This window comes from Dunckerocampus dactyliophorus, chromosome 11 (genome assembly GCF_027744805.1).
Source record: "Dunckerocampus dactyliophorus isolate RoL2022-P2 chromosome 11, RoL_Ddac_1.1, whole genome shotgun sequence".
Classification (NCBI taxonomy): domain Eukaryota; kingdom Metazoa; phylum Chordata; class Actinopteri; order Syngnathiformes; family Syngnathidae; genus Dunckerocampus; species Dunckerocampus dactyliophorus.
Window position 1 is genome coordinate 28,987,522 of NC_072829.1, and position 17,222 is coordinate 29,004,743.

A 17,222-nucleotide genomic window follows, 5' to 3' on the forward strand; every position below is an offset into this window, starting at 1 on the left:
ACTTGCCAAAGTCATTTTTTGACAGCGAGCTGGACATTAGCGATAGATAAGAGTGCGAGGGTTTGACCAGTTGATGACAGGCTGCCAGACAGCTTCCCTCCATTGAGCTTTTTTATCGAGGTCCGCTCTGTGCCGTGCCACCGCCACCGCCGCTCATCCACCCGGAAAAAGGACACACAGTCAATTCCGACACATTCACTGCTAACTGAACTGAGATTGTGTGAATTTCACTGCATAACACATTATTGCATTTGGGATGGAGCGGGCGCAGGAGTGGAAAGTTGCTTCTGAGGACTTCACATCACTTAGTGTGAAGTGACAACTTCGACTGTGCATGAATTAGGATAATTATCGTTGAATAAATCCATGCAACTTGTTACGGCCAGTCTAGCTTGACTCACAAACTTTGAGTTTCTCCAAAAAAGTTACAGTGGAAAGTACAAAGTTGTACAATTAAAAATATTCTGCTGTAATATGCCGCAAAATGTAACAAAACTTCGAGCTATCATCATATTTTTAGTTATTTTTGAAAATGTTCAATCTGTCCAAGACTTCTGTTGACAGTTTTTGTTTTTTCCTTCAGTTTTAAATACATTTGACTTGTTTTTTAGTTACACTGCTCCTTGTCCTTCAGCCCTATGCCATTTTTTTTAAATAAAAAATTACATCCAAAATTAAATAACACTTTTCTCCACATCTACAAGATCTACATGGATGAATTTCATTTTTCTAAATAAACCTCATCAACTTTGGATTGAAGATGGCTTCACGGAGGGCATCCACTTTCTGGAACTAATGTGGATTTTCCCTTGCCATCCATCCCCAAATATTCTCAATTGGATTTAGATCAGGGGAACACACGGGATGGTCCAAAAGAGTGAGCTTATTCTTTTGTCAGGCGGGCACTGTGAAGTGCAGCGTTGCCCTGTTGAAAAAGCCAGTCATCACCACACAGACGAGGGTCTTCAGTCATGAGGGATGCCCCCTGCAACATCCCCACATAACCAGCTGCCGTGTGACGCCCCTACGCAACCTGAAACACCATTGTTCCACTGAAGGATCCTGATGGCGCCCCCTCCACTGTGCCGTGTGGAAAACATCTCAAGTGGGATCTCCTTGTCATGCCAGTAACGTTGGAAGCCAACAGGACCGTTAAGGTTACATTTTTTTTTCATCAGACAATAAAACTTTTTACCACTTTTCAATGTCCCATGTTTGGGACTCATGCAAATTCCAAACAGGCAATTTTGTGATGTTGAAGGAGACCAGGCCTTTCAAGACCCTTTTTTGTTTTTAAAAGCCTTCTCTCGCAGATGCCATCTGATCATTTAATTTGATGTTGTTACTGTCTTAGTTTTACACAGTACATAATAAATAAGTTACATCACTTCGCTATAATGTAGGAAACCCCCACCTCGCCCGCTCCGCCAGAGATTTGTGGGAAAAGGTTGGGGATCACTGTGACCACCCATCGACATTTCCGTCCAGTCTCATCTTGTCAACAAAAACTCCCACACGACTCGTCACGTTTTTGTCATCAAAGAGCCATGTTTGGCTCGTCACAGTCTCGTTTTCATCATGAAGAAAAGCTTCATCAACAAAGTCATTTTGTCTTTGTGACAGTTGACTGCGCTTGACTCATGGAAAAACATATCTACTATTATAATGCTTGGAATATATGTTTTCCTTGTTGACTGGTTAGGAGAAACCACGCTGTTCTGCTGCCTCATCGTGAGGCGTGCGGAACACCCACTTACTGGAGTCACCAAATGTTGCTGCTGGCTTGATAGCGTATGTTGTTCTTCCTAAATCCCATGACTGAAAGCAAGCTGGATCTTACCTTATGAGGACAAATGGGCGGTGGGGAGTTAAAAGACTTCTCTGGCGTCTGGCTCGCATTCTACAACAAAAAAACAAACATGTTTTCACTGGAGGACACCGTCTGTACATTTTTTTTTGCAGCTTATGTTCAAGGGTAAAATATTTACGTGGCTGAATACGCACGCACGTGATGGCTAACCACTAATCCAAGACATATTTTAAATCTTTATCATGACAATATCTTATCAGAGATTATGTGAAAAGGGATGATGGCCTGTTTTGTTTTGCTTTCTAGCCTCCCCATTATTTCCGATCCCTTCGCAAAGGTTTTAAATCCTTATTTGTAGGAAGATTTCACAGTATGTATTTTTTTCTGGGATGTTTTTTTTAGGTTAAATGATTATCATATTGTTAATGCACCAATGCAGCGCTTACATACAAGAAAACACCATTAACAAGCAGACATGGGGTATGTCAACAAGCCAACAACAGATGGTGCCACTGCTTGTGATTATGCAAAAATCCAAAGTATTTGCATACTCACAGTTTGGTGGTTAAAAAAAAAGGGGGGGGGTAGTGAAGTGTCTCAAGCTGACCTCACTGAGAGATAAAAAGCACAAATGTGTGAGGGGACGCCAGCAGGGTTCTGCAAAAAGTGTTCTGGACCTTACCGGGGAGTTGTGAGTTGCGTCCTGGGGAAGACCCTGTTGTTTTCGGAGCAGGTGCTTGCAATTATATCCTCATATCTGAGCATGCAGCTGGGGCACGTTTAATGGTGCCCTGTATGGTATCACCAGGACAGATGCAACACTCCAACTTTACTCTTGACATCTATATTTAATTGCACGGGAAGAAAACACCTCACTCGCCGAACAAACCTTGTGAGAATTAAAAAAAAACAAAAAAAACAGCCAGGCTTTCACTGCAGCATAAACACCGCCTTCATGAAATATAAATGAATAAATGGGCCTTGCTGGGACGATGAATTTAGTAGACAAAATTTCCCCTACAGATTGAGTAGGCTTTATAACCATGATACCATCTAATTGATGTGACAAATAAACATGAGATATTGTCTTTGGGGATAGAAGCTAGAAATGCTTGCTATGTTTGAGTACACACACACACACACACACACACACATACGTATATTCATGTAGACAGACTCCCACCATGACCTTCATTCCAAGCCCTCCAAATCCAGTGTAGCCTCTTAGCGATCCATTTGTAAAAAAGGGGACTGTTTTTCAGTCCACCAAATGATCGCACCTAGTGTCACAACCACCTGGACCACCCACCTGAGTACAGAACCCCATGATCTTAATGTTCCAGCGCTACAAAAGCTCTCTGCCAGCCTACACTAACATTACACGCTCACAAAAGCAGTCGAGCCGCTAACCCTGCAGAGATTTTCCTTCTCATTAACCTCTTTGCCTTTTTATAAACTGTTAACTGGGCAAAATGACCATTAGGCCTGAAGTAACAATATGTGCTATGGCATCGGCGTCACTGCATAACAAGTTGTTTGTTTATACTGTAGTTACTATATATACCGTATATACTATAATTGCTGCGACCCTAGTGAGTATATGCGGTATGGATGGATGGCTATACTATAATTGTTTGTTTAACATTCAACATGACAACATACAGTAGAAATTATATCATAAAACAAGTTTATCATAGACATGTATGAGCTTAGCCTCTCATATGTCATTTTTAAAGGCCATCTGGGAGAAAAAAAAGTTCATTAGGGCAGTTAGTGACGTGCGGTGCCACTGACTCTTATGTATGTTTGCAAGTTTTTTCCCCGACAACACCCGCAATGTTGACGAAACGCTCTGCACCGTCAAAAGCACCTGCGGTCGCACCCAAAAGGGAGAGGAGGAGGATGCTCACCATCGCACAAAAAGTTGGACTTTTGGAGGAGGGAAAATCCGACGACAGGAGCAACATGTTTTAAGAAAGATACAAAAACGCTACAGTACAGCCGAACGTAGTCAGGGCGAAGAGGCACGGTCAGAGGAGTAAAATACACATGAGTCACTTCATAATTTCTTGTGTCCAACCTAGCATGGTGGATCATTAAAATTCAAACGAAGGATTGAACTTTTTTGAAAGTATTTAAAAGTTAAAAATATGAGAAACATATTCACAGCCTGAAAACATATATAAAAATTGGAAAAAAAAAGTTGGCTACTTCGCAGATTATCACTTATTACGGGCTATTGGGAACCTGTCCCCCGTGATAAATGAGGGAACACTGTACATGTACTGTGTCTGGTACATTTTAAAAAGTAGTGTATTTCAAATCATAGCACTGATTGTAGCATAAAGAATACAGGACGTTCAGTCAATTTAAACTCTAAACTATATTGAGGTAGTAGAGTGACTTGTGACTTGACAGTGAAAATGCTTTTGTTTTTAAAAATGAAAAACAAAATAAGTAAAAAAAAACCCAAAACCTAAAAATAAATTATGACTTATTAGAAACTACGAAGAATGAAACCTGATTCACACATGGCTCCGTATATTTCTTTCTGTATTTATATACTATATAATATTTCTGTCAGTTTTTACTCTTCTACTTATTATTTATCGTTTCTTTACGATTTAATAAAAGGTATTGTCCTGCACATTTAATGTATTTATTTATGCTTTATTACTGAATAGGCTATCCACAAATTTTATAATTTTTTTTGTTTTAATTCACAAGGACGTTATTATACAGCGTCCAGAGTTGGAAGTCCCAAAGTTGACAGGCGGTGGGACAGAAAAACAAATATGGTGATTCCTCCTGATATTTATTTAAAAATCCAGATAAAAAGTAAACAGCGTATTCCATCTTCAACAACCATTTTAATCTAAGAGGGCAAACACTGCGGGAGAGGCACTATTTATAAATAAAAATGAGCTCCCTGCACAGCCTTGATTATTACTACTTCATTTTACACACACATACACACACACACACACGCACACACACGCACACACACACACACACACACACACACACACACACACACACGAAGGAGCCTAATCGAACCTTCCAAAACCAACCGTCGATGATTTAATGCCAACACTTCAAACACATTAACATCTCACCAGGAAACTGTTTTTCTGTTTTTCGCCCTGCCTTTTTTTTGACTGCAGTGCATATTTGTCAACAAACTCACAAGGAATTTCTTGGAAGTTCACCTGAGCGAATTTGAGCACATAAATAAAAACAAAAATACAGATGTACAGTAATCAGTCAAGTCACCTTTGCTCGGAAACACCTGATAAGAAAACACGTTTGACAAAGCCTGCTGCAAAGACTCTCCGGTTACACCACATATTGATGTTTTGGTCTTTTCAGAGAGCGAAAGTTCTTTTTTTTGTAATGTGATGAGGCCCGGAAAAGCAAAACATGCTCTTCTGAGGAAACGGAAAGATGTGGGACACGTGATAGTTTTTGTCAGATTTCTTGGAATCAGGCTGTTTTTCATTCCAACTGATTTGTTTTGTTATACCGTTAAAAAATATCCATTCATGCATTCATTTAGCACATTTCGGTACATTCATCAAGCCTGCAGTATCTCACAGAAGGGAATGCAAGACTTTTATTACATGTTTATACCTTTTAAGTGGCGTGCGGCCCAGTCTCTGAAGGGATGGGATCATGCTCCGCTTCAGAATGTCCCGGTACATGCTGGAATTCATGTTTCCCTCAATCACAACTCTCCAGAAACACTCATGCAGCCCCAGACCATGACACTACCACCACCATGCTTGACTGTAGGCAACGCACAGTCATCTTACTCACCGCTTCGACATGAATGGCTGTGTGTTGAATAGTACAATCGTCCGTTCGAATTGCACGGCTTTACTTCATCCTTCACTGACCGTCTGATTTGAGTGTCGTCAGACAGGGCAGTTTAACCCCACTGATGAAGTATTGTTGGGTACCATAACCCTAACCCTCCATCCATTCATTTTCTCTGCCACTTATCCTCACTGGGGTCGTGGGGTTATGATGCAACCTATCCCAGCTGACTTCATTATGGTTTACTACTCGGTAAGCAACATTTTTTGCATAGTGTGTTCATATTTATACTAGTTTGTTTCTGCTCGTGGTGTTTGCTTTTTGTTTGTAGTTTGTATTTGTGGTTCTCTCGGTGCTCTTCAACTTTCACCCATCCTCACCGTCAAATTTGGAAGTATAAAAATGGCTAAATGAACTGAAATACAAATGGTAGGCCTTCAGAAGACACATTCAGAGGCGTGGTGAATGATATGTAGTATTCTACACTGGTCTCTAGGTGTCAGTAATTTTACAGTAATGTCGGAACAACAGGCCTTTATTGCAGGTTCCAATTACGTCACAACAGGCACAATAATCCCTAATAAAAATCCTAATAAAACCATGGGCTACTGTTGTGACCGTAACCAACACCAAACTGAACCTTCAAGGTCACTTCAACTCCCCTAGGGAACACATTTATAGCAACACACGAACGCGAGTCTTATTTATGTCTAAATGGGCTACTTACTTGTATTATGTCTACTATATTGGGTATATACGAGTGTGAAAGTGACTATAGGGGTGTTAGTTCATGTCTAGAGAGCTCTAATAATGTTAACAAGTGTATTTACAAGGTCGTAAACAGGTTTTCTATGCTCAGTTTACAAAAATATTCCATTCATGAATAAGGAATCTTACTTCACGGAAATTCACGTATCACGCTCGGGTCTGGAACTGATTAGCCAATTAGGAAATAATTCCACAAGCCGACCAATCACAGCCTTCATTGTCTGCATCGCCGCTGCTTGAGGATTTTTTGGCGGTGCACATCATGCTACGCAAGAGAGTTTGCAGGGGGAGGAGCGACCCAGTGTAGTGTACGCTGGTGCCCTGGTGCCAAGGTTTCAGAGACTGAAACCGGCGAAATGCAACAAAATGCGTACCTGCGGACGAGCGTATTGAAGGCTCAAAATTTGTGCCGCACACGAAAAATGCGTACATGTTGGCAGGTCTGAAGGAGGAGTCAAGAAGCCATCCTTCTAGCGAGCCCCACAAAAATAAACAAGAAACCCATTCAGGGCTGAGTGGACAGTAGCCCCGCCCACTCCACTTCCGACATCCACTACTGCTGTCATCCCCAAAATACTGCTGGCTACATTTAGTCGTTTGCAGCAGCTATGGGTCCTGTATAGTGCCTCTCTCACAATGGTTGCCACCCGTGCAGTCCTCCCTTCCCAATAAAATGTAGTTTCACTGGGATTAAAGGAGCAATGTAGTTCAAGGATTATCAAATGCCCTTGATCATGTGACTTGCATGCTTTTTTTTTATCTGCAGCACACAGTTCTAAATATATTCTCCCCCTTTTTTTTGCCTCCTTTCGCTATCCCTCTGCACGGATTTGCTATTACTTTTTGGTTCTCTTCAGGGTGAGAGGAGAGGGTGCAGAATGTAACAAGGGTAACAAGACCAGGAAAGATTGCATGAGGGAGCTCAGACTCAACACTGCTTATCAGAGGTACCGTAAATCCACAGTAAGTAGGTGGCATATATGACGGCAAAATGTAAAAGTAAGATTACATGGGACCAATATTTACATTCAAGGAAAACTGCACTTTTTGGGGAATTTTGCCCATCATCCACAATCCTTATGTGAGACATGAACACACGTCTTTTTCTTTTCTGTGCGTTCTAAAGATATAAAATCAGATACAAAGAGACAGCTAATTAATACAGTGATGGGACACACCCATTCCGCTAACAAAGTCCGCTATTAAAACCCTCTATACCTATATCCACGCTGAAACCATGTACTTACAGGTACAATAGGATTACTTACAGTATTTTAGTCTTTTTTAAGCATTACTGAAACTTCCTTCCTGGGCGCATTGATTTCACATAGCAGCATAGAAACAAAAGCCTATACCTAGCATTCACATTTCCAAACTCCATCCATTCATTTTCTATACCGCTATGCCGCTTATCCTTACGAGGGTCGCAGGTATGCTCGAGCCTATGCCAGCTGACTTTGCCTTGGAAACGCCCCCTTGACGACATATTTTCTCAAAAGCGATTAGCGACAAATCTAGCGACTCTTTCTGGCGTCGTTGGAGAAAGCGCGTATCGTTCTGCGTTTTGTGTTCTCACTGAGCAGCGGCGGGTGCTCTTGACAGGTCTGCCCCGCCCAAAGGCAGTCACAAGCCATGATGTGGAGCGCCATGCATCCGAAGTGCAAGTTAATTGCTATTACACATATTCACCAGAAGAGTGTGCCACTCATCTGTCATGTTAATGTGAGCCATAGAATAAACAGCATAAGCTGTTATTCGCTGTTCAGTTGTGCTAATTTAAAAAGTTCTCAATAGCCAACATGTGATGGGAGAACTTTGAGAGGCGCTTGCCAAGATAAAATATTATTAAAGTTATTTTATTTTGGTGAAATGATGGACAATTTTAAATGAACAAAGCAAGAATCAAGGTTATTTGTACTTCTAAATGTAATTAAGGTGTTTTTACTCACTTTTTTGTCTCTCCTACGAGGTTCTGCTTTTTTCCTACAGCATTTTACAACATCATATGTAGCTGGAGCGTGGTTAATACGCACAGCACTTTATATGTAATTGGAGCATTTCTGTTTTTTTCAGAAGGCTTTATCGGGGGAATAAGTGTTTCCCGTTACATGCATCCTTAGCTGTGTCTTTTTAGCTGTTTTTATACCTTTAGAACACACAGAAAAGACAAAGATGTGTTCATGTCTCGCATAAGGATTGTGGATGATAGGCAAAATTCCAAAAAACCTGCAGTTCTCCTTTAAGCTTCTTTTAGGCTTGTTTCACCTGTGTTGTGGCAAGGCCATTTGGAAATACACACACACAAAAACGCTATAGAATATTTGCCTTTGAAAAAAGATGACTGGACCCTCACCCCCCCATGGATTCCGCCAACCCCCCGCTGCTGTTCATTAGCAAACTCTGAGCCTGGGGCTATTTTGCACTGTTCCAATCCCTGCATTATTATTTAGCGACTTGCCTTGGACATGCAATCAAAGGGACATGCAGAATGCGCAACACTTGTATCGCAAAGCTAGCCTTTTCCGCGATGCCCAGACAGGAATCCTATAATTGTGAGCCAGAGGATGTGTGGAGCAAATTTAAACAGTACCCGTTATAAAAAAAAAAAACAACAAAAACCTGTTCTTTATCCTCAATGTACAATCGCTCCCTATTAATGTCATTGCCAGGACCAAAATGAGACGTATCAAAACAATTATTTTGATGTGGCTTCAAGCAACACCAAATTTCAATGTCAACGGCACCGGAACCTTGGATCAGTATAATGCCTCCTTACAGGCAGAAGAAGCCCATCAAAAATGATTGAATATCATTTTAATGGGTAAAAACCTACAAGGCTTTCATACTGTCTACCTGCCATGTTATTAGATAGAGCATGTCAGTCAAGCTAAAAAACACAAGAATAGCATGCAGACAGGCTGACAAGACGTAAGCAGACTGCCTTCCATCTTCCTCTCTGCCTGGCATGTTTATCTTGTCTTCCATGTGAGCTGAGAGCAGCGTCGTGCATATGCATACACAACCGCCGAGGCTCACAAAACCAGCGCCTGAGGGAAGCTGCACATATAGCACAGGCTCTTTGAAACGGTGCCAGGGTGGGTCTCATTTGCAAAGCAATTTGACAACAAAAGTAGAATACTTCACCACTTCAAACCAAATTCTAGTGATACCAGCTGGTACGGATGTGGAGTTTGCGAGAGAAGGGATTGGAGAAGGTAACATCCGGTGTCTTGTGAGTGCGCTTATGATGCGGTTTGTTCATAGACCTCGTGATGCACCAGTGCAATGTCATGATTGTTTTGGCAGGGAAAGAGGATCTAATTTACATGAAAGTGAATTCTGCAACCACACGGGAGCTTGCCTTTGACCAACGTGCCAACAATCCTGTACAAGGCTGTTGAGTTTTAGACTAACTTGTTTTTAGTATACTGTGGCCACATACTTATTAAACAGGTCTTCGAATGATGGGAATGCTGAGAGTCAAGCATTGTAATATTATTACAGTTCTCTACATTTTTATTAGATCCTATCGCATCATGAAACACTTCTGTCAACCCAAGCCATTTCTCAGCCCAGTTGATCCAGCAAAAAACATCATGGATAGCAAAGCAACAAAGAAGCTATGGTATCAAATGGGGGTGCACGATAATGAGGGAATTATGATGTCAAACCAATAAATCCGATAACATTAAAAATAGCTCCGATAACCGATAATTTAAAAAAACGCTCCAACGAGGCGAGATTACCCGTACTGTACGACTGAGCAAATCGAGCGCTCCTTTTTTCTTCTGCCTGTGATGTTAACGGCCTGTCGTAACTTCCCCTGAGCTCACTTGTAAACATTCACTTTCCGAGGAGGACATTTTGCGTGCTAGTTGTATCAAATGGGGGAAAAAAATTCATCAAACACACAAAAAACCTGATCAGTCACCTGAAATGCCAGCGCCGCGCCGTTTGAAAAGTGCAAAAGGTTTGCCAGAGATCTCTGTGGCGTCGTACCAGCTTTCCGGAGCGTGTGCCTGAATACAGTGCACCTTTCTGGGCCACGCCAGCTAGCTCCTCCCGCTCTGTACTCTTCTCCCGATGGCAGTGATGTGGTAGTCCTAATGTCATGATATTTGATTCGGACAAATCAACAGCTACATTTGGTTAAATCCAAATTTGTTCGAGTCCTTCTTACCTACAGGTGCGAACAAACTACAGTTAAATCTAAATAAACAAAGCAGATAATCAAAAAGTTATCGGTTATTGGTACCATACTGGTCTTGAGAAGCAGAAAGTTACCGGTATTCATATCAGGTTGAAAAAAAAAGGTATAGTGCATCTCTAATATCAAATATGAATATTTATATAAATTGACTCATCTAACACCACAAAACCAGCCAGAGGATCACCAGTCTGCGTGAACTTGAGATTTAGTGCTCCTTTTGATTTCCTCTTCACTGTAATTCTGAAGAGATTCTGCTAGCATGGATTGTTTTGACAAGTGCAATATTGCTGTGGATTAACAAGAACTGGGGTTCATACCCTGTGGCTTTCATGATAATCTAAAATATGTCAGGGAAGCTTAATTTATATATATATATATATATATATATATATATATATATATAAGCAGCTGCTACAATTTCTCATACGGGGAGTTTGTTTGCCAAATACAGGGGATGCAATAATACTGTACATGTTGGCACAGTAGGGAATTGAGCAACATGGTATTTGTCTTATAAAGGGTTCACTTTTGCTTTTTTGTGTGTGTCTGTTTTTGTGGAATGATGGCGATCGGCCTCCAGATGTGGTTTGACTTTTTTATGTGTGACCCCCCAAACATGCACCAAATATCTGTTCCCATGCAAGTTTTATTTTCTTACCGTAGCAACAAATGTTGCTGAGGTTAAATGATTTGGACACCATCGGGTTTCTCAATGCATGAATTAAGAAACAGGAGTAAATAATTCATCACTGAGATTGAAGCACGGTATAATCGGAAGAAAAAAAAAGCACAAGCTTTTGCTTCTTCTGTAATTGCCTTAATTGCACAATGTCTTGCACCTTGTGCTAAAGGGAGGCTGGCTAGATTGGGATTACATATTTAACAATTATGCCCTTCCGCATGCAAATAAACACAGTTGCAAATATTGTTTGGGTTTTTTCCCAGCAAATTGAGGCCACAAGACAAGAGACTGCGAGCTGAAAATCTCTCTAATCCATTAATATTTTGGGGTGACTTTTTAAGATAAATACTTGGTCTTTGTCTTGGTGAAAGCCTCGCCTCGTTTAAGTGTCTTTGGCATCCAGATCAATCCACATGGCGGGAGACAAACTCGTACACTTGACCATATAATGTGGCATGCTTGTCACAAGCCGGAATGCATTTCTCTCTTCAAAGTATATTTCTTGGCCTGCTCTCGCCGTTCACTCCTTCTGACCAATTTGTCGCTCTAAGCCTCGCCTTGCTGCTGCCAGTGCCTGGATGATAGCAGTGGGCCTCTCTGATCCAGGCAGTGGCGAGGGAGCAGGCCAAGTGTTACACGAGGCACCCTGGGACAGCCGGCAGGCGCTTATGCCGCCCGATGAACGCCTACATGGCAGGCAACAACTGGCAACGGAGACGCTTTCAATTTGACACACGCAGCTCATCGGCTCTTTTGGGACGTTTGTTTTGAGTTTGTGCGCTGCATGCATTGTGTATTTTGTGTCAGGAAAATGAAAGTCCCTTGTATAGCCTGGTCAAGAGGGTAATGAGGCTCCCACGAGAAAAAGAAACCTACACAGAGTACATGACTGTCATCTGCATTTATGTAGCGTATAATTGATGTCAGCCTAGGCGGGGTAAAATGACAATCTACATGCTGTTTTCTCCACTGGAAACCCAACATACGTGGATTTATATGCTATCTCTGCTCGCCCATCAAGACATATGTTGAACAATCAATCAGGGGTTGGCCCAAACCCCATTGGTGATTTTGGACAATTGTATGCTTCCAGCATTGTGGGACCAGTTTGGGGAAGGCCTTTCCCAACCTGGCTGAGAAAGAACCTGAAAGCCCTGACCTCACTCTACCCTATCAAAGACCTTTGCAATGAACTAGAAAGGGGATTTTGTGAGTTAGCCCCTGTCAAGTGTAATATCAGTGAACTCTAACCTAACAAATCTTTTGGATGAATGAACCAGGGCTCCCAGAGACAGGCTACCAAATCTTAGAAAGTATTGCAAGAAATGTGGAAGGTGTTATGTGCCAAGTGGGGGACCAAGTCCATTTTTTCTTCCATTTTAGTTACTGCAGTGGCGGAACTTCCGATGCTATATGTAACTGCGATGAACTTGGTCTTTTTGGGTCTGGTGGGCTGCAGCATTCCAAGCAGAGGACAAGATTAACAGGGATGGGAAAACGAAAAGGAAAATATGACGTATGACCTGACCATTTAAACTCGGGCTCAAGAAGTACCAGTAATCCAGCCGCAATTCATCTTGTTTTTTCTGTCTGTCCTAAAAAATTCAGATATTGACAAAATAGACGATGGGACTGCTGACGATTGGAATCACCACTCTGCAGTTTGATGCTAGCAACGGAGACGAACCTGCAACAATCTGGTCCCCAAACCATGTCCTGAGATACTGACGTACTGATAACTGATAACCTTACAATTCACAGTATCAAATGCACCCTGACAGTGAGTTCAACCAAAATGCCATTTTCAAAATGGTATTTTGGCATCCCTTTAGAGACACTACAGAAGGACATCTGTTCAATATTTTCATCAGCGTTGTAGTGTTTTAGTTCAGGCATGACTCGATTTGAAACGACCTACGTGCACTTTGTTGATCTGCTTTCCAAGTCAATGCAGTCAATATTTTCCTCCTGCAGATATTCCTCTCAAGAGGACACGGCAACGCAACACTTCACTTCATTATTCCTGTTTTAAACAACTATTAATGTCGTCATTCAAATGCTTGGATGCCATTTTGCTGTTACGCTTATTAGCAACAGCCAACCAATTTACGCTCTGGCTGGGTGAGTCGAGCATTGAGTGCATTCAAAATGACATTAGATGCATGTTGTTTTTGACGGTTTCGCACAGCCAGGCTAGACTCTTATTTTGATAAATACACATAAACGCCACCTTGTCAAATTAAATCACGCCGTGTTATCTGTGAGCGAATTGTCTGCACTTTAGTATCTTCCTGTCGCTTGTGTTGTGGTACATTTGAGGGACTGAGACTGAAGCAAGTGAGCGAAATTGGTAAATGTATGCTAATCATCTTGTGTTTGACAAATTACAGAGAAGCTGTTCCATTTTGATGAGGCGTCTACTTTGCTCTCAGCAGAGCTGCTCGAAATCAACCTTCCAGACCTCATTTGTTTTTTTGTTTTGTTTTTTTTTGTCTGCACCTTTTGCAACCGTGTGCAGGATTAAATTTCGCATGGATAATGCAATTTCACATGTATTTACAAGTGCACGAGACTGGCACCGAGCATTCTGCGCTCAACAATCAACCGTATACAAATAGACCTATTTGATTGCCTCCGAATTAAAAACCCGAGTAGCTTGTTAGGTGACTAACCTCAGCCTTTTCAGCTACTGATACCCATTTCACTAAGCAACAACAGGCTTTTATCTACCTGACTGACTGTGATTTAGGGTTTGATTGGGAATCAATATCGAAAGACCCAATCAGCTTCTCTTGTATGGTCCCGGTTAACATGTGCGACTGCTCCTTGAGCGCTGATGGCGGACATACTGTAGGAGATTAAAGCCGGAGCCCAATCAAGCCAGCTGTGCTCCATGCCCCCCCATGGCACTGCCTGTGCCAGCCATGTGTTTCACACCAAGAACAGGCAGGCAGGGAGTGAGGGAGGCCTCCACCGAGCACCCCAGTCAGGGGAGTTATTGCCACACATGAAGTGGGCATGTAGGCAGATTGGGGTTTTAGCAATTCAAATATTTTCCAGAGAGAGAGAGAGAGATGCCACGCAAGCAGAAATAATCTCATTGGTCGTGTCAAACCCCAGTGGCATTTTTTTTTTTTTTTAAGTTGCTGAGGCCCAATGTAAAACACAGAGGGGAATGAAGAGGACATTAAGTGCTGGACACAAGTAAAGGACTGCAATTAAGCATGCCGGTGGACATGAATTCATGGTTAAATATCACCCTTTCACTGTTGGCAACATCTCTCTTACAGCTGTACCTAGCTTTCTCTTTCACCGTAGGAAATAAACAAATATCACTACCATCTACAAGGTCAACTGTTTTTTTTAGAATTACATTTATTTAAAACATCTTAGTTTATTGTGACATTTTTTGGATATACCAATCTATATACCAATTTTATTCACTAAAGACCGCACATTGGCGAGGAAAATGCTCGGTCAGGAGAGTCTGTGCGGTGTTGGCTTGAGCTTAGCTCGTATTCCTCCGCGCACTTTGGTTACGTTCTTGACGACGCTTGCGAGCACGTCCGTCAGCTGGGTGGTGTGTGTAGACTCCGATACTCTGGGGATCTCAGGGACGAGTCAAAGATTGGTGATAAAAACGTTGGCGCTGTGAAATCCAGTATCCAAAAGCCAACAACCAAAAGCTCTTGACGAGCTTGTTGAGAAACCAGACACGATATGAAAAAATAATAATTGCAAAACTACAAATCTGGAACACTGGGCTTCGCTGTGTGTGCGTGCCGCCATCTTGAGTAAGTATACACTGTAGGTGTTCTGTTAAACACACACGTCATTTTCAGTTCTCTATCAAGACAAATGAGGCTGAATTTGTATCTAAATAAGGTATTTATAACAAAAACAAAGACATTCTATGTAAAAATGTATGCTAGCCGCAGCCGTGGGCACCCCGCATGTGGTCAGAATGCCACAATCATGATCACGTGACATTTTCATATGATTCAACTGCAAGATTGATAGTTGAATCACACTCCTCCGAATCGAAATAGTCGACTATTCTAAGACACCCCTACTTTCAACACTGTTGTCATAGAGCAATATGCATACGTAAAACCTTGTCCAAGTAAAAAAGTTTCCTAATATGCACAGCAATGTGTGCAGTGTGTGTGTTATCCTGTAATTTAATCCACAACAAACAGTCTTTTTGGACATGTATATTCAATGTACTCACAGTGTACGACATGTCCAAATGGCTTTAGGCTTGTAAGAAAATAAATTGCTGGAGTAATTTATTCCTTCATGACATGATCAATAGCTTGTGTTGAACATAAAACCACTCACTCTAAAGCCCGTCCTGTCAATCCTTGCATGACCATGAGAGCAGAAACAAACCTATTTCTTGTAAGTTTTAAAAGTGAACCCTTCCATCATCACATTTTCTTTGATGCAAGCTAAAAACCATCAGTCGGCTTTATAAACACCTAATAGAGGTGTTATTGGTGGAGGCAGAGGTTGTGACCGTGGAATGGGTGGGATATTTGAGTCTCATCCAGCATTACCAGCATCTTTGGGCAAGGGTTCATAGATCTGAACAAAGGAGCGGGAAGGCTTTATCAGAGCCAACACAGTGAAACACAAGATGGGATCAGAACCCCGAAGGTCAATAGTGGCTGTGGGCTGTTCTTTGTCATGCTGTCCGCTCTGTTTACTATGTGCCAATGGACACGAAACACATGCAGCATCTTATCTCCAACATAAACCGTCAGGACACTTCATTAGGTACAAGCACATCTACTGGGATTCAGTTAAATATTTATTATTCTGCAAAGATTTGATTGATGCTGTATATGTTTTATTACTGTGGTTGTAGATAGACAGATTTATAATACAGTTGAACCTTGGTTAGCATCACAAATTCATTCCAGTAGTTCCGACTCTAACTGAATCAGTAGGTAGGTAGCTACGTATGTACGTATTTTATCACTCTTCAAGAGAAATGTCTAGAACAATATTGTGGGTCACCACAATGTGTTAATTCCCTGACAGGAGATATGTGATGATATCGGAATCGGAAATTGAAAATTGGACAATATCACCAAATCGGTTATCGGCAAAAAAGGCAATATTGGGCATCCCTGATTGAATTCTATATATGGTGGAAATTAGTTTAACGCGGTTGGTTCTAGAACCAATTAACTCCTATAATCAAGGTTCCACTTTCTTGTGGGAAGATATAAATGATACCCCTGCTAAAATCACCCTAATAGTCTCTGTTTTCTTTTTCTTAACTTAATGTCTCTACTTTATTTATCATTGGTAGATTCTGCCAGTGTGTTGTGACTTACTTTTCACAGGGCACCCCTCATTGTTTGAGACAAATCTCTAATCCCTAAAAGACAATAATAACAATAATAATGTAATCCTTATTCCCAGATGGAACCATTTTCTAAGAACATTTTTTTTGGCCCTGCCGAGGTTCTGTTCATGAAAAAGAGCCATGGGGAGTTATTTAAAGACACAGCAATTAAAATAAGACATGCTGGCCAATTCTTGCCACCATGCTAATCCTCTCTGATACAGATGTAGCTGTGTTATTGGTTTCCTATTCTGCTGTATCTGTTGTGTATCACTGTACGGTAATGGTGCATTTTCCTTCGGAGGATAAATAGGTATTGAACAAACACACCTTTTTAACCCGCATAATATGTAGCTACAAGTGAGGGAAAGGATGCTGCTGACTGGAGAATAAAGTGTGCTCACATGAAAGAGGTAGGACATGTATGTTGTATTTAAAACACAACAAACAAAAATGAGTCTGCACATCTTGAATCGTGGCTTAAAATGTTCTTCAAAGTTGAGTAAACCAAAACTGTTGACACTATATACAAATGGCATCTGTAAAGTTACAAAAGACTTGAAGCTAGTATTATTTGCAG

General features: G+C 41.4%; 1 protein-coding gene across 3 annotated transcripts in view; it reads right to left on the reverse strand.

Annotated features, from left to right (window-relative positions):
* The window catches only part of pcdh11 (protocadherin 11), a 209,958-nt gene that overhangs the window by 122,723 nt on the left and 70,013 nt on the right, over positions 1-17,222 (reverse strand). For all 3 annotated transcript variants that reach the window (XM_054793110.1, XM_054793109.1, XM_054793108.1), the window contains exon 4: positions 1,841-1,900. In XM_054793110.1, the coding sequence (XP_054649085.1) occupies positions 1,841-1,900 (60 nt within the window). The remainder of the gene's footprint in view (positions 1-1,840; positions 1,901-17,222) is intronic.